Here is a 23169-nt window from a genome sequence, read left to right on the forward strand (position 1 = left end):
CCATTATAACTATTATTAATAATATACTCCTGTTCTTCATGAAGAACATCCAAAGGACTAGGGCGATTATAATAATATTTGTTAAGATTCGGAGTCTTTCATTTTATGAATTTGGTTATTATGTAAACCGTCATCCGAATTGTCTAACCTAGAGTTAGAAAAGAGATCCTTATTAAGCATGGAAATGGAAGGATTAGAAATATGCAAATGTGAAAGCTTTAGATCAAGCTGTTTCATAAAATCTTCAGCTGGAGATTTGAGTTTGAAATCAGTGATTTCAGGAGGAGGTTGTATAGTATTAGAAGTTAAAACAACTGTCTCAGAAGAGGAGGAAATATCATCAGCAGGAAGACTAACTTGATTTTGCTGATTCGTCTCAATTTGAGAGATTTTTTTTAAGATTAAGGAAATATTATCCTCAATGGAAAAAAGTTGGCATATGAATAAAAAATAGTTCCATAAAAATATAGAATATGGATATTTCTACTTTAGGGATTTGTGAATTTATCTAAAAATTATTAGATTAATGGGATAAATGGGGAAATAATTATATTTGTTTGATTGGTTTTAAGTGAAAATTGTTAGCTTTTTACGACTACCATCGATAGGTAAGAACATAAAAATAGCGATAAATTTTACTATTTAGGCCCGTAAACGAACCGAACGAATACGAACGAGGTCTTGTTCACGTTCATTCGTTTAGTTAACCAAGCAAACGAACTAACACGAACAAAATTTTAGGTGTTCATGTTCGTTCATTTAGAAAATAAGCGTGTTCGTGTCTATTCATATTTGTTCGTTAAACGAACGTAAACGAACGAACATAACAGACTTAAACAAACATTAATAAACTAATAGACTAAGTTTAAATAAAGACCCACGTTGGGTTAGCCCAAAAATATCTTTTAACTCTTTATGGGCCAAGTTTCAAGATTTAGAATTTCCTTATATGTAAATAAAAGTTTATATATATAATGAACACAAATAAACGAATGTTCACAAACATAAATGCACGAACGAGACATTTGGTCATGTTCATTCGTTTATCTAAACGAACAAAAAACTTATTCATCTTCATTCATTTATTAACTAAACAAACATAAACGAACTTTCCACCGAACGGTTTATGAACTGTTCGCTGAACGTCGAATTCGTTTACATGCTTACCGAACTTACACTTTTTTTTAAGTTTAAAATAATCAAATTTGAATAAATGTGTAGTAAGTTGAATAAAAATGGTCATCAAATATAAGAAAAAAAAATATATTATAATTTATAACTTCAATCAATTTATTATACTGTATCATGGTTCATTAAGTCATTAAAATTATGTTGAAAATGTGCGTCCAAAGAATTCCATTATTTTAAAAGTGTGATTTGATATTGACTATCATTTTGTCATCGACAAAAGTGACCCATTTTTTTCTTTACCTAAGCATGATGTTTAACTTTTGACCCGGTGTTTGGATCAATTGTCACACAGGCGAAAGATCATTTGAGAAGAGAGATTAAAGTGAGAAGCATAAGAAATGATCTGAATTTTTTGATCATTTTCAATCTTATGTCGACCCATGAATTGCTCCTTAAAAGAGAATTGATCCGAGATGCACCTCATTACTATTGACATTCAATTAGAATTGATTCAATGGTGGACATCTCTTCTTACGCTTCTCACTATAACTTTCTTTTTGACCGAAACCTAGCCCTTGTCACATATTAAATCAAATAAAACATTTTGATAAGGCATTTCCAACTCAACCACTAAAAAAAACACTAAGGTACTGTTTGGTTCATAAAATTCAAAGAAATTGAAATGATCAATTTCTTCGACCAAATTCCAATTCGTTTGTTTGGTTCAAATATTGAAATGAATGGAATCATTTAAATTTCTTTGAATTGGACAACTTAAATAATTGATCATTCCTTAGCATAAGTGAAGGATTTGAATTCCATCATTGCTCGTCTCTTGCTCCCACCACGACCATGCTACTATAGTTATCGTCACGCCCATCCCTAACCCCTCACCACCACCTCACTATTGTTGTCGTCACAACTGCTACCATCCCTAGCCCACCAATGACCACCATACCACTACTGTTGTCATCACACCCACCTCACCCAACACCCCTATTACGACAATGCTACTGATGTCACTGTCACTCCCCTACCCTAATCCCCACCATCAAATCAATATTGTCTTCGGCATAACCTACCCAAAACCCCAACCCACCACTATGCCATTACTGTTATCACCACCTCATTTNCTCGCCCCAACAACCCCACCCACACCGACCATCATAACATTACTATCGTCATCAAAGCTATCATCCCACCCCCCGCCCGCTGTGCTGCCACTCACCATACCGACAACCATGCCACTCCACTCTGCCCCTCACCCCATCGACACTCTACCAACCACCATGCCACTACTATCGTCGTCACAAGCAAGGTGAGGCATGCAATGATAGCGGGTTTTGGGCAGGGTAGGGTAGACATGGTGGGTGGGAAGAGGTAGGCAAGGGGGGTGGGGCGGGATGATAGTTATGATGATAACAATAGTGACATCATGGTCAATAGGGCATGGGGATGGGGTTGGTGGTAGCTCTGACGAAGACAGTAGTGTCATGTAGTGTCACATATTACATGAGTTCACATATGAACATATAGTTTATATGTGAATCATAAGGGCTCGCATATGAATCCATTTGCTGTCTATTTGTAAAAGTTATTAAACTATCCCTCTCCCTCTATTTTTCGCATAGTCGTAAATTTTGACCAGTTAAAACCGCAATTCTTGACCGGTCAAATTCAATTTTGACCGTATGAAGGACTAGAATCAATTCTTTACTTCTCAAATATTTACCACTTTTCAAAATAGCCTATGACTGTATCTAATTATAAAAATTGAATAAACTATTAATATTTAATTCTATATTTTATTGACTTCTAAATATAGAGGCCAATATTTTTTTACCTTCATTTTTTAGTGTTTTAGTGTTAGGTTGGAAACGAAAACATCTGCATTTTTATGTTTTAAGTGTTGGGTTGAAGATAGTATATGCATGACTTAAAGAAGAAATTATAATACCACTAGGATTTTAATATGGAATCTTATACTTAGGGGCTATTAACGACATGTTTATCTAGTAAGTGTTTATGGACAAGAGTTGTCACCCTTACTTACCTTGTTGGGTAACATTCTCTGTCATTAAAAGGGATTGTATTTGTTGGTAAACATCTTTTACCCGTTAAGTGCTCACTGAGAAAAAAATTTCTTTCATTTACCAGGTAAGATTCTCGACCCTTATAATGCTCATTTTATAAGATAAATGACATCCAATAAACGTTTACCCAACAAGTTTTAGGGAGTGTTTGGTTTAGGCAAATAAATGAAAATGGGAGTGAGAGTGAAAATGGAATAAATTTTCACTTCCCTCAATTTAACATGGACTAAAAATTTGGACTGCTTGAGGAATAGACCCATTATATTATATGAAATCAAATAGTTTTTTTTATTTTCATTCTCATTAATTACTGTTTAATATATTTAATCAAAAGCCTCGTTAAAGCAACCCCCTTGCAATCTTTTATCAAGTTGACCACCCTTTGGTTAAAACTTAAAAGTGACCATACGCTCCTTAAAGTTCCATGGACCTCTGATCAAACACCTCCTTGATGGTATGTTTCTTACAAAAAAAAGTAGTGGGGTCTATTTGTAAATCTTGAAAGATTCGGTGTATATTATAAATAAATTTTCAACGAAGGACATGCAATAATAATATACATAATCTTTGAGAATCGGATTTGAAAAATGAAACCTTGTACTTTAACCAATTTACAATTTAGGCCCCACACCTAAGAATTCATTGTGAGTTACTTACTTGCCTCTTTAATACGTTGACATATGCTTTTGACATGAACCACCAAAAGGGTGTAGAGTTGTGCAAAATCTGACCGTATTCAAAAAATTGACCTGAAAGAAATATAAATAGCTCGACCCTAATCACCTGATCGTATCTGAGTTCTGAAGCCTGAAATTTTGTCAGATTTATAGGTTCGGGAAGGGCCGTAAATTCCGTCAATGGATCCAACCTGAAAAGCGAATAATATTTACTATTTTCTTTTTTAACTTTTTCTAAAACCTAATTATATGTTGTATCAACGTATCTGTATCATGATTGATTGCGCTAAACAAGTGTTCCATAATCCAAACGGGTGTGTTTGGTGTTCAGACAAGATAGGACAGGACATGATAGAACAAATGTTCAACGTTTGGTAAGATAAGTTGGACAGAACAAAACAAGTAAAATGACCAATTTACCCCTAATGAGTTGTTTGTTTTAATTAATTTATGTAATTTTTTAAATTATAATAGAATAATTATTTTTTATAACAAAATATATCATTAGAAAGTTTTCGTCAAAACAATTAAAATGACACCAAATAAAAAGTTTATGTAGTTTTCAATTTTTATTTTTATCTATTTTCTACATTATTTTTTATTATTAATATATAATAAATTATATAAATTAATAAAAATATAGAAACCGTATAAAAATAAGACTCGACCCGAGCTCACTCCTAAAAGGGCCGAATACATAAAACGAAGGTGCATGTTAATATTCTAAAGGGATTTATATCAATTAAAACAATCTGGTTATGTCAATTGAGCTAATTTTAAATGAATTAAAACAGTTTTTAACGCCTTTAAATATCATGAGTGTGAATCTTGTAGAGTTGAAGTTATATAAAGTGACATCAATGAACGAAGGTCGAAATTTTCGTTATTTCAAATAAAAATTATTAAAAGACCAAGTTAATTATTTAGATAAAGTGTGAACATAAAATAGAGGGAAATTGACAAAAATAGTCGATCCAATAAAGTCAATTCATTTTTAGCCATGTCAGAATCCAACTTCTCCAAATAGTCTTAGAGGTCGTTTACTTAAACATCTACCCGGTAAACGTTTAACAGTAAAATTCAACACTATCGTTTACTTAGCGGGTAAGATTTTATTCACCAAAACGCATCGTATGCAACAATTTATTCGGTAAGCGCTAATCATGGTAAGAGTCGCTGCCCTCACTTACCGGGTAAAACTCTCAATTCTTTTCTTCACTCTTACCAGGTAAGATCTTAGTTCTTGTCATATTCATCCAGTAAAGTAATGTTACTTGGTAAACGTTTACCCGAGTAAGCATTTGGTAAACGACACCTTAGTCTTAGTTTATGTGTAAGGTTTGATTTCAACAAAAAGAACTATTTTAAAAACAAACTTTACGCAAAAAAATCGTTTTTGCGTAATCTGCGTAATTATTGTTTAAAAAAAATTAAACAAACTTCATACATAAAAGTGGTTTTTGCATAAACTTTGTTTTAAAATCTTCTTCTTTAAATTATTGGTGTTAAATTATAATTGGTCGGTTTTCGAAAATAAATAGCAATGAAAAGTTCAAGGGTAAGAAGTGGCATTTATTGGAAGTAGAGAGACCAATGATAAAACTTTGGTCACCTCCTTGTGATGAATTAATTTTGGTCCAATAAGGTGTTGAGAATCGGTGGAAAACAATGTGTTGGTAAATATGAGTATAACACTTATGGTAGTATACTGTGTTATATGATATTAGTTGTTAGTATTTCAAAAGTTATACCAATTCTGTTATTTATATATTATCCTATAGAGTATGGTCCGACAAGGACAATTATCATTCATAATGTTGTCTGATAAGGACCCCTTATCGTTCAGAGTGTTGTCCGATAAGGACCCTTATCGCTCAAAATGTTGTCCTGTAAGACCCTTCATCACTCAAAGTGTTGTCCGATAAGAACCCTTATCGCTCAAAGTGTTGTCTGGTGAGAATCTTCATCGCTTAAAATGTTGTCCGATAAAGACCCTTCATCGCTCAAAGTGTTGTCCAGTGAGTCCCCCTCATCGTTCAAAGTGTTGTCCGGTGAGATCCCCTCGTCGCTCAAAGTGTTGTCCGGTGAGATCCCCTCATCGCTCACAGTATTGTCCGAAAAGAATGTGTTGAACTTCGATAGATGAAATGACGGTGTAACCGAGATAAATGTTTAATAATTTTATCATTAAAAGCAGGTTTGAACTGTATCAAGTATTACAACATATTTTATTTATAAGAGGGAATTTCACTCACTAGACCTTCTGGTCTAACACTCAGTTGTTGTAATAATTTATTTTGCAAATCATCAATCATTGAAGGATAAAGACAAATGGAATATATGATAGAATCATAGAAGAAAGTTTTTGTTATGACAATATTTTTGTTAATTCAAACTTTTGGATTATTTTATGTGATCAGACTTGAAATGTTTGTAAATATTGAAACCTAACATATGTAATAGCATGAATTTTATTTATTAATACATGGTAGGTTGTTACACGTCAATTCTTACGTAACGTAAGGATTTTACATAAACTATAATTATTTAGGAGAGTTTATTAGTAAAAATAGATACAACATTATTTTTATCTAACTTTCCTAAAATAAAAAACCAATAAAAAGTAGAAAAGGAAAAAGGTCAGAAGGTAGTGATGCCTAAAGATCTAAATATCAGAATAGCTATCAATATTAATTGAATACATTTTGACCTATCCTTATTTTACACGGAAATTTTAATTAAAATAATTATTTTAGGTTTATGGTTTCACCTATTCTCCAAGCTCTCGTTTATCAAACATATATCTGGTAAGTGCTTACCGATAAAATTTAATAATATTATGTACTTATCGCGTAAGATTTTAGTCCACAAAAACGACATAGTATACAATAATTTACCTAGTAAGCGTTTACCGTGGTAAGAGTCGTCGCCCTCACTTATCGGGTAAGACTTTTGATCTTTGTCTCGTTCTTACCGGGTAAGATTCTTGGTCCTTACTATATTCATCCGGTAAGGTAATGTTACTTGGTAAGCACTTACCTGGATAAGCATTTGGTAAAGGCCTCTTAATTGTTTGTGAGCAATCCATCGTGACAAGTCGACCGATCCATAATTTATGGAGGGGTTAAGATATAGAAAAATGAAGTTTTTGAAAGTGGCTCGCAAATTGCAGTTGGGTTTTTCAAATTTACATATTTGATTCATGTAATTACAGACTTGGTTCAAAAATTACTTTTCTTTATACTTTGACCTCTCCACAAAATATGAACTTTCCACTTATGGAGCTATGACTATTTTGATGATGCCTGGAGATAAATGGCTAAGAAATGAAAGCATATGATTAAAATGATAATTTTAATTTAATTTTTTTTATGATGTGATTTTGTTGTGATAATAAGGTCGATAATTCTTTGATAAACTGAAAACTTTCTTATGATGTGATTTTGCTGTGATAATGTTGTGATAAATCGAAAACCAGTGATGATCACATCCAAGATCATTAGTTATGTCTGTTCATTATATGATCTGCCTTTTTTCTATTTTAGCAATGCATTTATTCAATATTTCTAAAAATGGTAAATTTTTATTTAATATTTTACAACCCACTTAATTCTTCTAAAATTATGACTTAAAACATAATAATGGATTTATAAATGTTCTCACATTTATGTAAAATCATATGTGTTCATGTTTGAATCTTCCCTACAATAATATATTATAACTTTACGAGCACAAATATAACATATTATAATTTATAAGTGAAAATTGATTTTTTTAAAACATCTTAAGATATAAACACATTCCATTTTGACATGATTTTATGTTTAAAAATTGATGGTTTACGTATTTTATATATCTTATTTATAAAACTCCGAATTATTTTTTAGATAATCAATGTGTGTGTGTATATATATATATATATATATATATATATATTTTATTAACATGGATATCCAACCCGCTATGCGAGCCGACTAACCCAGGGCGACCACCTACTTTACAGATAGCCCGGAGTCACCGCATTTGAACCTCCGTGGCCACAAGGGAATTTTTATTTCTCCTTGGATTTGAACATGTGACCTTCTGGTACTTTTGACCTTTAGAACCAAGCTCAAACCAATCAGGCACCATCCTTGTGGTTAAATGTATATTTATATTAAAGTATGACAAAAACCAGTAAAATACAACGACTATTTTACATGTTTTTGTTTGATACTGTTCTTTAAGAGATGTTAAACTAATGATGTTTTAATATAGTTGTGGGTTTAGCTTAACTGACAATAAGAGTTGGCCTTTTAGGGGTTCTTCTCAGAAATCAACAGTTTGAATCATGCAAGATAACTAAGGATTTACTCATTGTTCTTCAAGATTAATCGAGGTGCACGTAACTGACCTGGATATCAGTGGTGTGAGAAAAAGTTATTTTGACCCACTTATATGGACATAAAGACTCCATTTTTAGTTGAGTTGTTTTTATGTGACTAATTATTCTATAATTTAACTGGATAAAAAATGCAAAATATACTTTATAAAAAAGAGCAAGTAAATTATAGTGTAGGGACCATTTTTGTAATTTAGCATAAATAGGTAAAAAAAGAAAAGAAAGACAGCAGAAAAAACAAATAGAAAATAAGCGGTGACGCCCCTAGTCTTTGTCTACATGCCTAAATAGCACCCACCTTAAATCAGGGGTCCCTCTTTTGCTTTCAATTCCAAAAAGAAACCTTTGCCTTTTTGGTTTTACAATTTTCTTTAATTATTTATTGGGTAATCATTTATTAACAAGAATCATCTTTTTTACTTACCTTATCAGATAATAATTTCGGTCACGAGAATGTTTATCCGATAAACGTTTACTGGGTAAGAGTCTTATCATTCACTTACCAGGTAAGATTCTCGGTTTTTGATATCTCTCTTACTGAATAAGATTCTTGGTCTTTGTCATATTCATCTAATAAGACAAGTGACATCTGATATGCATTTGATAAACTGAAAAGATATAAAATTACTTTTTATATTATTAACAAATGTTTTAACAATAAGCAAAAATCACATGTGAAGTTTAAATTTGATGTCATTTGTTCACCAATTATTGTAGTAAGTTTATTTAAGATCTATAATTATCAATTATTTAAATACTTGTTCATTTGTTGATTATATATATATATATATATATATAGACTTGGGATCATGTGAGACCAAGTGTTTTTTCTAAGACCCGTAAGACCAATTCTTAATCATTGGATTAAATCTACAATCTGAACATTCATAATCACAAAATTGCCACGAGACTTCCCAATAATCATAAAATTGTCACCGTGCAACTTTAGACCATTAGATCATTAGCTTATAAAATTGATCAATGAACATAAATTGGTTTTACGAATCTCACGAAAAACTTTTGGTCTCACGTGAACTCAACCCCCCCCCCCCCCACATTCACACACACATATATATATATATATATATATATATATATTACATAATTAGATTAATTTTGGTCAAGATGGTGGGTTTGACCCATTTATATTTGTTAGTTAGACCGAGTTGTAGATACTTTTAATAAGATGGTTAAAATAAACCTTAAACAAACACAATTCTACAAGATAGATGCTCTAATCTTATCTATAATACCAACTATTAAGAAATATTCAAACAAAATAAAATGTTAAAATAATCAATCAACGACGACCATTATGGTATTGTTCTTTAATTTTGTCTAGAGGTGTGCAAAAAGTTATCGATTACAACTAGAACTGATCGATCAAAACGGGATATATGTCGGTCAGATCCAAAACTTAAGCATCCATATTGGATCAATCTTTTCTTGGAATCTAGCTTGACGGCCTTATTGGTTGGATAATAAAATCTGTAAATGTTAAATCCTTTTGAAATTGATTTTGGAAACATATTTTGTTTATTTAGTTTGAGAAATTTCTAAGGATTTTAGTTGTTTGTTAAGAGTTTTTTAAATCTTGTGTCTCAGTAAATGTTAAATCTTTTAAGATAGAAAACATATTTCATCTGTAAGATTATATTTTCTTAAGTCCTTTTAAATGGCACATAGGTGGTGTTTAGATTTTTCTTGTATATGATATTTATATACAACAAATAGAACAAATAAACGCACACCCTCTTCACCTTGGTGAGATTTGAACCTCTGACCTCAGAGGTATGGGTCCTGAGAGCATCTCCAACATGTATGCTATATTTTCTCTTTTTTCTTCTAAAATTTGGAGATTTCTCCATTTTCTCTCTTTTTTCTCTATTCCAGAGAAAAGTTTAACATAACTATTATTGCAAAAAAAATTCAATCTCCAATTTTTTAAAATAACATAACTGATTAAGATGCTCTAATAACTTTCCCATTTATTAGTTGAAAGCCTAAAAGTGTCATTAGTCAAAACATATGATTTTCGAATTTACTAGGATCCCATTGTGACTTTAATTCAAAATGGAGGATTAAAATGTAAAGTTTTATATTACAGGGGGTAATTATGTCCATTATTAAGCCTGTTGTGCAATTTTTAGTCCAACAACTAACCTTAACCAAATTAGGTTCAATCGCAAATCAATTGAAACAAACTTGGACCGTTTCTTCCCAACCCGACACTCTAACCACGTATATTTCTTTTCAAACAAACTTGGTTGGTAACCGTTACAACGATTCAAGATTTGCTTACACCATTTTTCTTTCACAAACCGGATGATGCCTCATTTCTACATATTTCTCCACAATAATTAATATTTACATAGCGTAAATTGTCCCAAATCCATAGTCATCACTTAAGAAATGATAGCTTTAGGACCATTAGAGATGTTTGTGAAACATTTAGGGGCCGTTTACCAAACGCTTATCTGAGTAAGTGTTTATCAAGTCACGTTACCTCACCGGATGAATATGACAATGCCCAAGAATCTTATCCGGTAATAGTGAAATAATGACCAAGAGTCTTACCCGGTAAGTGAAGGCGACGACTCTTACCACGGTAAACACTTATCGGGTAAATTGTTGCATACGATGTTGTTTTGATGGACTAAATCCTTACCCGATAAATAAATAATAATGTTAAATTTTATCGGTAAGCACTTGCCGGATAAATATTTAGTAAAAAACAAAATCAGTTTTATCATAATTTAGAAATAAGAAAAAGATATGATAATATGATTAGTTTGAGAGGCATTTATTTGCATTAAAACTTTTTGCTTTAAAAGGATAAAAAGCAGAGTCTTTTTGAGCATCCTATAATAAAGACAATCTCATAGCACCTCGTCAGATGGGTTCCACATTATTCACCCATCTAATCTTCTCATACGAATGATATCACCACCCGCGAATATCTCCTCCTCCTCCTCCTGCAGCCGTCCGATCGAAAACGACCCCTCTGACACTGCTCGAGTGACTTCCAGCCCAAACGAGGACAACACTTTCACCTTCTTAAAATATACTATCTATCCCTCTATTTTCACACACAAACACATTACTTTTTTGTGAAACTTTCTCTGGATTTTGGGGAAGAAGAAGATGAACAAGTAGAAAGTCAAATCTTTTTTTGGGGTTTCTTGGGAAAAGGATCTTTCTTGCGGTGAAGTTTGATTTTCTTTGTCTGTGTTCCCACCGTCCACCGACACACTGTTCGTTTTGAAGAACCCCTTTGAAGTTTGAGTGTTTGCATCAGGTAACTGTTCGACTAATTGCCTCAGTGAGTAATTTTCATGAATCAGTAACTAATTGCTCGCTATTATGCTTTATGTCGTCTTGTTCTTATGTTTTTTGATAATTCTGAAAGAAAACTGATGATATGCAAAAGGAAGAGGTTTCCCATTCGTTTTATTATACACCAAAATTAAGACTAAATCGAAGATACATTCTTTAGAAAGGGAGTAAATTCTTAACCTTTTTAATTTTAATTTTTATGGCCAAAGGAACACTTTTTATGGGTATTTCTTGCTTTTGAAGTTGAATCACAACTTGAATCTGGGTCTACTTTAGAGTGTATGTTTGTTGATGCATCCAGAGAATTTTTTATACTTAAGTGGAAGCAAAAAGGAAAACTGAAACCACCATGTGCTCAAACCCTCTTAATTTATTTTCCACTCAATTGCTTTTGCTGCTTTTTGATTATTGTTTCACCCTGTCTCAATCAAAGGTTCAATATTCCAAATCTCTTTTGAATTGTTATACGTATTTTCACCAGGGAATCTTATTTATGGGTTTTTTGTGAAACACAATAATTTTATCATCTTATCTTCAACACCCATATTAATGATTTATTAGGACCACCAGATTCTCAGTTTCAGTTTCTTTCTTCAACTTGTCTTTTTGTAGCCTGTCTTTAAGTTGTAGTTAAGCATCTTGAAAATCTAAAACAACTTAATGATATGGCTCAATGAAGCTTTAATTTTGTTCTGGAGATGGTTGAAGCTAATGCACTGAACTCTAGTGTTCTTGTTCATAAAAATTGCAACTTTTAAGACCCAGGTAGAAAAACCATTTGGATGCTTGTTTCACGAATTTTGTATAGCCGATATCATGTAAATGCCTACGAAATTTGCTTCCTATTGGTACTTTTAGCTTTAAATCTTGTTAAAATAAAAAATGTACCTTTCATAAACTTCTCAGTAGTATTTGGTATTTTGAAGCAATAAAATTTCTCTACTGTAACTGGGGAAGAGGACCATAAAGGAGAATGTAGACCATTAGTTTTCTGGGTGGTCTCTATTAAAAGTTTTGCTCAAGGATCAGATTGATAGTCTTTTAGTAATCCATTCCAGTTATAAGAAGCAAAATCATATGTTCTGAATTGAATCATGTAGCTGGTACCAAAAGTAAAGAAACAAAATTTTCGCTTTGACTTCAGTGTTATTCAGTTATGGTATACCTTCATTTCTGGCTTGTTCTACGAGTGATTAGTCTTTTGAACTTATGGGAAAATAGCAAAAACAAACACGAGCATTTTGTTCGCTATTTTCTGCTGCAATGCCTTTTCTCCTCTTTCCTGGCCATGTTCAGCTTTCGTAAATTAGAGTCTTCACTTGCTTAGTAGTTTAGTCTATAATTAGCGTAAACAACTTGTTTCAATGTTTCGATGTTGCATCTTACCTGATTTTGAATCTTAATCGTTGTTTTCAGAAGAGATATCCCTCTTGTAATTAAAAGCTTTGAAGGACAGATATTCTGGCAAAGAATGTAGCTCAATTCTGATCGATTTGCATGTTAAGTTTTGTTGCAAAATAACCAAAAGACGTAAATGGCTGATCCTATATCAAATCATGCCACATTGCGGAACAAGTTTGAATTGGAGAAATGGCACCGTTCCTATGCAGACTTCCGCTCCAAAGTTGTAAAGAGTTTACCGGAGATGGAAAAAGCCTCACCTTCAAACTGCAGCGAGAAGCAAAAAGCGCTGCACATGGAAGAGATTGTTAAACACATGAAGCATTTACCGAGCTATCTTGAGAGGGGAAAACCTATCCAAGATCAAGCTTTGAGTTTTGGAGTTATGGATTGGGGGCGGTTAGAAAAATGGCAAAATCTGCATCATAAACAGGGGATTGTTAGAAGTAACAAATGTTCACCATCTAGCAGCAATTCTTCTTCGTTGTTTTCAACTGATGGATCATCTCCTCTATCCGGAAGAGGTCAAAGTTGCTCTCCCGTTCGTCAGAGAGTTCATCGGGTAACTCTACAATCTCATTTTAAAGCATCTCCAAAAGAAGATTTCACTCCAAAAGTCAAATTGTCTTCAGGAAATTTCGACAAATTTCAAGATTTTAAAAATTCAAGAAGCCAATGTAAGCTATTGCTTGATGTGGGAAGTTGTCACACACCACCACCATCATCAGCCTCAAAGGGGAAGCTGAAGATCCGAGATGAGTCTGTAAATGAATTACGAAATGGTCAAGATCCATCTTGCAGAACCTGCAATGATGATCACCCGGAAAAGCATGAAAATGTGCTCTTTTTAGCTAGAAATGTTCCTGGAAGCAATCAAACAAATGGTAACACATTTCAGAGTGAATTTATCCACAGTAAAAACTCACAAATGGAACTCGATTCAGTCAGAAACCACAGCAGTCCCTCTAGAAAAAAGACCCCAGAAAGGAAAAGATCAACTGGTTCTTCCAAGAGTTCAGATCTTAAAACAAGCAATACTGCAGTTAGTAAACCGAGAAGTACATCCCCACTTCGTCGTTTTAGCTTTAGCCTTAGCACGAGCTCAAAGTCTGCAGCTCCTAAATCTGCTACAGAAAGAGTGGGGTCTCCAGTTTCTCAACATTCAACCAAGGATAGCAATAGGGGTCATTCTAGTCCTTTAAGGAGGTTATTGGATCCAATCTTCCCACCAAAGGCACGCCAATTTGCTGAGACGTGCGATGAAGATTCAAGAACAAAAGCAAAAAAGAAACTGGATTTCAGAAACTCCAAGGAAATTAGGGCCGATGATTTATCATCATCAAAAAAGCAAGCTCTTTTTCAGACAGCTTTTAAGAATGGCCGCCTTTTGTTTACGTTTGCAGTTGAAAACAACAAGGATGTACTTGCAGCCACGATGACAAGTTTAAGTTCTTCAGGGAAAGATGATAACAAGAGCTGGCTCTATACGTTCTTCACTGTCAACGAGGTGAAGAAAAAGAACGTCAATTGGTTATCTCAGGGCAGCAAAAGCAAAGATCATGGTTATGTTTCTAACGTGACTGCTCAAATGAAGGTTTCAAATCCATTTAGTTCTCACTGTGACATGCGGGAGTTTGTTTTATTCTCTGTGAATCCAAATGTCCAGCCACAAGAAGAACTGGAAGCCATTGTTGTCAAGTTTCCAAGAAAGGTGAACAGGGAAGATAATCAAGAAAGCTTTAGCACAACGGTTATTCTACCTGGTGGCAATCATGGCGTACCAAGTAAAGGAGAACCTTCACCGCTGATTGATCGATGGCGATCTGGAGGTGCATGCGACTGTGGGGGTTGGGATATGGGCTGCAGATTAAACACTCTCAGTAATCAGGTTCAGTCTAGTGGATCAAGATCAAACAAAGTTCACACGACTGCCGGTCAGTTTGAGCTTTTCTTTCAGGTATTTAGAACCATCCGATTCATTCCACCCAAATGAAATACTTTCTGCATACCTGTGTGTGCCTAGTTGCAATGTGTATGCTAAACGACTACAAAGCACCTTCTTCTAGCTTGTTTACTAAACAAAAGCAAAAAAATTCTAGTTGAAATTGTGATTACTTGCCATGATTATGCACTATATTAAAACCATATAATTGTGATATTTCTCAAGAATGCTGTGAGAATATGTGCAGCCCCATTAGATCACTCTCCAAAAGAGATTGGAGGTTCCAACATATATTGAGAAAATTTGGTCCAAGTCTAGTGTGAGGAGGCTAGACAAATATAGATTACCCCATAGTATCGAGTCTCAAGTGGTAGATGTTGGCTCTAATACGAAGTGATAATACGTGGAACCACATTAGATTCCTCTCCAAAAGAGCCCGTAAGGAGAGAATGGAGGTTCCCACGTATATTGAGTGGAAATGGTTGGAGTCTAGCAAACGTGGGACTGTAACAAAGGCAAAGGTTTTGACTGGCCAGTTCCATGGTGACAGTTGGACTTGGAGCCTGATTCGGAGTATACATGGAAGCATTATTTCGAAACAGTTAGAAAGACCGTCTTTCTTTTTCTTCTTCTATCTGGATTTCGATTATTAAGGGAGTTATGCTATTTGTTCTTTGATGTACTATCTAGTCCATGAAAATATTGATCTTGTCAATAATCTTTCAAATCGCTTCCACATAAACAATGTGTTCTATCGTTTGCTTCTTTTCAACTATTTTTGCGTAAATGTGATTATGGGAAGGCGTTTTATGGAATCCGCTGAAGCTTGTTAAATGGATGTCTTTTTGTTTGTTAACCGTGAGTGTCCACGCTATCTTGTGTGCACCTCAACCAATCCGATGGGGTCCTGAAGATGACAGTCAGGAAAATCCCCAGTGGCCCTAAGGAGACTCGATGGGATGTCTTTTCGGCCTCCTACATATATAGACACCAATGTGTGCTTGAACTTATTGTCTCCATAATTTATCAACAGGGAGAAGTTGGGAACAAGAGATCAATCTTCAGCCTCTCTCCATTGAAGGAAGGTATATTTTCAGTCGAGTATAATTCATCATTGTCACCTCTACAGGCATTCTCAATATGTATATCAGTTGCGGAATGCCGAAAAACATCTCAGCATACGGAACTCAGAACACATGTTCGCGAGGAGGTTCCTGTACCATATACCCCAACTCCATGCAAGTGGTAAGGTCCCTTGTTAGTAATATGAAGGTGAAGGGTTTGATTCATGGGTTTAAACAGTCTCCACAAAATACAATATTGCCAAGGTGCCTTTGTGCATCTTCATTCTGCATTTATGTAATTATTATGTATGAAATTTAGTGAAGCTTTGCTTGGCATCTTTGCATGATCTCTTGATAACCTTGTTTGAATCGCTCATATGAATATCGGAACCTATTTACCTGTGTTCTTTGGGTCTGCATACATCTCAGATGCTTCTGTTTGAATCGCCTCGTACGAATGTCAGAACTCATTTATCTATTTTCTTTGGGATGGATGACAGATAGGATATACTGGGTTTGTTTGGTTTGATGCTATCGACATTCTTTCTTCTTTATATAAAGGTTTCTATTGCCCATATTCTTAAAATGTTTTAACGTTTTTGGACCGGACCGGACCGGTTTCGAACAAATCTTTTAATTCTTAGTCTAAAATCCTAAATATCTTGACTTCTGGTTCTGGACCCACTTCAATTTGAAATTCTAAATGTAACCGTTGAGGTGTCTTGGGTGTTGTTGAGGTGTCTTGGGTGTTGGTTTTCCTTTTTCTGATTCCAATTTTTGATTTACCCCCTCCCTTTATTTAAGACTTTCAATTCTAACCCCTTCTTTTTATAATTAACAAAGGAACCCTTATAAAGGTTACTTCTTGAGGCCATTTTTGTAATTTCAATTTTTAAGTTTTTGGGTATAGATATAACAGTGGTTGCTGATTTCATTTACCAAAATCAACTGCTTGATGGTAAGATAGTCAACCAAATTTCGAGTTGTTTATATGGTTAACTTTATTTTAAGTACTTAATCGAACTTTAGTAGTTTTATGTCTCATATTTTAGTTTTGAAGGTCTAATTTTGAGTTTTAATAGATTTTTGAGTTGTTTTAAAACTCAACCTTAAAATGAGAAAACGTGATTCAATTATATTCGATGGTTTTCGTTGATTTTTGTTTATATGGTTGAGAAAATTGATTGTCTAGAGTTCTAACTAAAGAAATCATCAAAAACAATCAAAAGATAAAGGCTATACGATCATGCGAATTCGTTGCCGACGAGCTGGGTGTCGAGGGTTGTTGCCAATGTTCAATTAGGCCCGTTTTTAAACTTAGATTTATTTTAATTTAATATTGGACTTCAGAAGTCCATTTTTAATCAAATGAATTAAATTAAGAATAATTAAAGTTTATTTGTTATGTTTATTAATTAATTAGTTTCTTTTTAATCTAATTAATATATTAAACTAAATTTTTTAGTTATTTAATATATTAATTTATTTTAGAAAACTAATAATAATTCATTAATCTTTTCTTAATTGGTTTATTAAATTATTTAGTAATTTAGTAAACGTTTAAAGGTGTCGTACTTCGATATTATCAATCATTTAGGACATCTTAATTCGGAACATATGTTTCCTTTAGTTGTTAAAAGGATAAATCGACGTTAAAAGTCGTTATCGAATGTAGCACTTAGAAATTTACTAAATTATTTCGATGATTTAATAATTGGATTAAAAAAGCGTCGTAATTTGAGTCATCTATTTATTGGAATGCTTTAACTTAGAGCGATGGATTTATTTCATTATAAAATGATCTTTTTGTGTTTTGGGGCGTCATCGAGTTTTATACTTGGAGTTTGACTAAAGTTAGTTGAGTTGATCGTGTTGACCAACTGTTGACTTTTACCTCGTGTGACTCACAAGTATTTTGACGATTAGATCAAATGGAGACATTTGAGACATTAAGAAACCCGATTTGGGAGTTTGAATTTGGGATGAGTCAAGTTTGTTCAGTGTTGACTATTGTTGATTTTTAGAGAAATTAAGCCATTAATTGAATGTTATGGTATGAAATGTGCAGGTCTGGGTCAAGAGCTATCGGTAGTCGATCTACACGGGCATGTGAGTCTTCATGAGGATTACAATGGGATGCAACCTACGTACAAATTTATTTTGAGCATTATATGATTTGTACGGCATGTGTACGCATGCATAATACAATATATTTTACATGTATGTTATTTATGATCAGTTACATGTTATGTATTCATTTTATTTTCAAATAACTCTATCTTGCTATTTCATACGAAAGTTTTATGATTGACTTTAATGGGTGAGCATTTGTGCAATAAGTCGCACAACAAGTGGTACGACCCCATAATAGGTGCCTAGACAGGTACAGGTCGAACAACCCAGAGGATGCAGTGACCAAGTGACCCATATCCAACCAGACAGTTTATGAGATTTCTTTTCTTTCAGTTTTGCATGGGTTCTAGAAATGCATATTATATGGTATAGATTTTAGAAGTTGAATATGTATGATGTGAAATGATTTTATTCACGCAAACAATGAACTCGCTGAGGTTTATAAGCTGACTGTAGTATACATCTCAAGGACAGAAGGTTTCAGAACATAGAGATTTGCCTAGTCCATTTAAGTTCAATATTCATGTTCAAACATTTATGATATATAAATATGTAACACAATCCAGTATGGGATGAGTTATCATTAAGTTACATATTTATTGTTTTAAAGTTTTCCATTGTAAACAATTTTAATTTAGCAGTTATTTTAGAGTATCTGTGTAGAAATTGTTTCAGATGACTGACATTTCTCATGGTAAAATGAGGGTGTTACACCAACTAGCTGCATTGCACACTAACCGCAAGAATTCCTCTGACACCCCAAAATGAGGTAAATAAATAAATTAGAAAGCAAAAAGAACAAGGAAAATAAAAATAAAATGGGTTTTATTTTATTGGAAAATAAAAATAAAATGGGTTTTATTTTATTGGAAAAAAAAATATATATATATATATATATATATATATATGTATTTGAAAATTGGATATAAAATGAAGGAATATGTCATATTAGGGGTGAAATGTGTAAAGATGTCAAAAGTAATAGAGCCAGGGGGCCGAATGCTATTTTATAATAGTTAAGGGTTGGGTCAGAGGTTAACAGGTCCAAACCAGAAGGACCTCTTTTGTAAATATGCATCAGATTTGTAAATTCAGAAACGCGAAAACGACACTTTGTTTGAAGCCTTCTTTTGGTCTGAATATTCAACTATTACAACAAAAAAGTTACATATACATGTATACAACACTTTGCTCTACATTTTTGCTTCAAGAAAACTGAACTTTCGTTGAGTTTCGAAAGAGAAATCGGAGGTCGAAGTTCAGGTTCGAAAAGCTTCGTTTATTGAAGATTGGAGGTAAAATACTCAACCAAATTTCGAGTTCTTTATATGGATGGCTTCGTTTTTAGGTCCTCTATGAAACCTTAGTAGCCTTATGTCTCAGATTTTAGTTTTGAATGTTCGATTTTGAGTTTTTTACTGATTTTCGAGTGGTTTTAAAACCGTAACTTTAAACGAGCGTAGGAGACTCAATAGTTGATGGTTTTCGTTGATTTTTGTTTCTATGATTAAGGAAAATCATTTTCTAGAGTTTTTGCAAAAAGAATTATCAAAAACTTTGAAGAAACGAGGGCTAGGGACCGTTTTCCGGTCGCCGGTGCTGTTGGGGAGTGTAGGAGCCATATGGGCTTGATGTGGCCATCTAGGCCGTTTTGTTTGAGCTTCACTTGTATTATGGTTTGTTTTATTTTTTTGGGCTTAAGATTTAGTCCATGTAACATCTTGGGTATATTTGGGTAATTAATTTAACCATGCCAAATTTAACAAATTAGTATATTATTCCATTTTATTATATAGTATAAGTTATATTGTTTAATTAATATATAAAAAAAAAATATTATGTTATTTAACTAACATATTAATTTATTTTAGAGAATTAATAGTGATTAATTAATCTTTTCCTAAGTGGTTTATTAAATTGATTAGTAATTTAATAAAAGTTCTCTTAGTTGTTGAAATTTGATTTTATCAGTTGTCTAATACATCTTAATATGAAACATAGGTTTCATTTAGTTGTTAAAAGGATAATCGACGTTAAGAGTTGTTATCAGACATAGTATTGAGAGGTGTCTTAAATTATTTTGATGATTTAATATTAAGATTTAAGTGTCGTATTTCCGAGTTAATCAATTATAGAGAAGCTTTAAATTAGAGAGTTTGATTTATAAGATCATAAAATATTTATTTTGATGTTTTAAGACGTTGTCGAGTTTTAGTCATGGGGTTTGACTAAAGTTAGTCAGGGTTGACTTTTGATATGTTTGACCCATGTGGATTTTAATGATGGATCAAATAGAGTTGTCTGAGGCATATTAAGATGCTCAGATATGAAGTTTGACTTTAGATTGGGTCAGAATGACAATAGTTGACTTTTGTTGACTTTTTGAGAAATTAAGACGTTAATGAGATATTATGGTATGAAATGTGTAGGCATTTGGTCAAGAGTTATTGGTAATCAATATATACGCAATCAGGTGAGTCTTCATGAGATTTCACTGGGATGCATACCTAAATACAAATTTATTTTTGCATGATATGAATTGTTGATGATGTGTATGTATGCATGATATTTCAATTACATACATGTTATGATATATTTTACATTATGTTATTTTGTGAATGGTTACATGCTACGTGTTTAATCAGTCTTCGAATAACTCTAGCATGCTATTCCATATTAAAGTTTTATGATTCAAGGATGGACATTGACCAGTAAGTCACGACCAATATAAAACACGACCCGGACAAGTGGGTGATCAATTAAGACTGACATATCAACCCAGGGCGTGTTTGTGACTAAATGACTCATATCCGACTAAACAATTTAATGAGATCTTTTTTCTTTCAGTGTTGCATGTTTTTCAGAAAWTGCATACTATTTGGTACAAAGTTTACAAGTTGAAATGTATGATGTGCAATGATTTTTACTCACGCAAACCATGAACTCACTGAGCTTTATAAGCTGACTATAGTATGCATCTCAGGGACAGAAGGTTTCAGGTTGGACAAAGAAAAAAGAAGAGCATACATAGAGACTTGTCTAGTCCATTTAAGTTCAATATTTAGGCGCAATCGTCTATGATATATAAATTTGTAAAGTAACCCGGTATGAGACGGGCTGACATTAAGTTATATATTTATTCTTTTAAAGTCTTCCGCTATAAACGGTCTAAAGTTTTAATTTAACCATTATTTTTGGAGTGCTTTTGGAGAATCTGTTTTAGATTACGTAACATTTCTCATGGTAAAAATATGGGTGTTACAATTCCCAAAATTTCCTTAATCGAATTATTCTTGTTATTGGTTGAATATTCCATCTAGGAACATACCAGTACGCTCTACAGAGATTCGGTTCTCCCACACTCAACAATTACACAACTCCCAGGTACATTCAAGCATCGATCATCTTCTTGGAATTCATAGGGGAGTACGCACTCCAATGATCATTTACCTCAAAATCATAAGTCAACACCTAATATCAAATTAACAACTTATCACGTGATTTATGCATGAAATTGGTGATCCAAGATGATCTTCCCTCTGACTTTATCGCCTAGGAAAACATCATCAACATCGTTGTAACAGTTAAGCAAGATGCACATTTGAATTGATTCACCTTCCATTTATCAACCAACCACTAATTGAAAAAACAACTATTTGTAGCTATCATACCAGTTTGGACGATTAGTACATCCTGAGCCACAATGACTAAAGCTCGAAATGGTGGTATCTCTTCGTCCAATGGTTGTGACGACGAGACACTACCATTTCGTGTTTTAGGGACCGTGGCTAAAGATGTACTAATCGTCCAAACTAATACTGTAGTTTCGGAAAGTTTGTTTTTTAACTGGTGGTAGATTAGTTGATGTAAGACAAACGCTTTTGACCCCAAAATCAGTTCAATTTAATAATAATAATTCAAAACCAATTATTGGATGCTACGGGGGTGGAAATTTTGACCCCAAAATCAGTTCAATTCAATGATATCATATTACATTAAAAGACTTGTAAATAATTCTGAAACTCGACAAAACAAAATCAACCTCAACAACTTCCACCATTATAGGTAAACAATGTTCAAAAAGACGTGTCATGGTGCAATATGACGCAAGACACGTCTTCGTCATTAGGAAATGGTTTCTTCTATAAATGTATATTTTTTAATATTATTATCAGATTAGAATATTATATAGAAAACATATATGCATTTATAATTCTATAAATGTATATTTTTTAATATTATTATCTGATTAGAATAATATATAGAAAACATATATACATATATAATTCTATATATAACATATAAATTTGTCGTCATATGTGACACTTTGAAAAACATCACGTCCTCATCGTGATATGTAAGGCTTGAGACTTGACTTCATCGTCACGCCATGTCTCATGTCATTTTAACCTTGTATAAATTACAATGATTGTGATATTTTTTTAATTTACCTTCTAGATATTTATAAATTTTGTATTTTTATATTATTGTAATTTTGTTTATTTTTCATAAATTTTCAGTTTTCAACCTATAAAAACATTTAAATATTTTTCATCTGTTTTTTTATTAATTTGATTTTATATATATATATATATATATATATATATATATATATATATATATTTATAGGTTGGAGACCATGCTATACTTTACTGCTCTACCAATATAAGACATATTTTCATCATTCCCAGTTTTGAAAATCTTGGAAGGAAAACATAAAAATAAGTAATAACTGAATATAACTTTTCAATTTTATTGATTAAGGGCCGTTTACTAAATACTTATTTGGTAAGTGCTCAACGTCATAAACTTTCTCATCGGATGAATATGGGAAGGGCTAATAATCTTACCGGGTAAGAGCGATGAGAATGATGGAGAGTCTTATCCGGTAAGTGAGGATGACGACTTTTACCCAGGTAAGCGCTTACTCAGTAAATTGTTGCATTCGATATGTTTTGATGTACTAAAATCTTACACATGAAAATAAATTATAGTGTTAACTCCTATTGGT

The 23169-nt window shown here is 33.0% G+C and overlaps 1 protein-coding gene across 1 annotated transcript; it reads left to right on the forward strand.

Moving 5' to 3' along the window:
- Nucleotides 1–11196: 11196 nt before the first annotated feature.
- On the forward strand, nucleotides 11197–16360 carry LOC112506857. The gene is made up of 3 exons (XM_025111158.1): nucleotides 11197–11580; nucleotides 13035–14976; nucleotides 15995–16360. Exons 2-3 carry the CDS (start codon nucleotides 13153–13155, stop codon nucleotides 16208–16210), a joined length of 2040 nt encoding a protein of 679 aa, XP_024966926.1. The 5' UTR covers nucleotides 11197–11580; nucleotides 13035–13152; the 3' UTR covers nucleotides 16211–16360.
- Nucleotides 16361–23169: the final 6809 nt, after the last annotated feature.

Source organism: Cynara cardunculus, assembly GCF_001531365.2.
Source record: "Cynara cardunculus var. scolymus isolate 2C chromosome LG 2, CcrdV1, whole genome shotgun sequence".
NCBI lineage: Eukaryota > Viridiplantae > Streptophyta > Magnoliopsida > Asterales > Asteraceae > Cynara > Cynara cardunculus.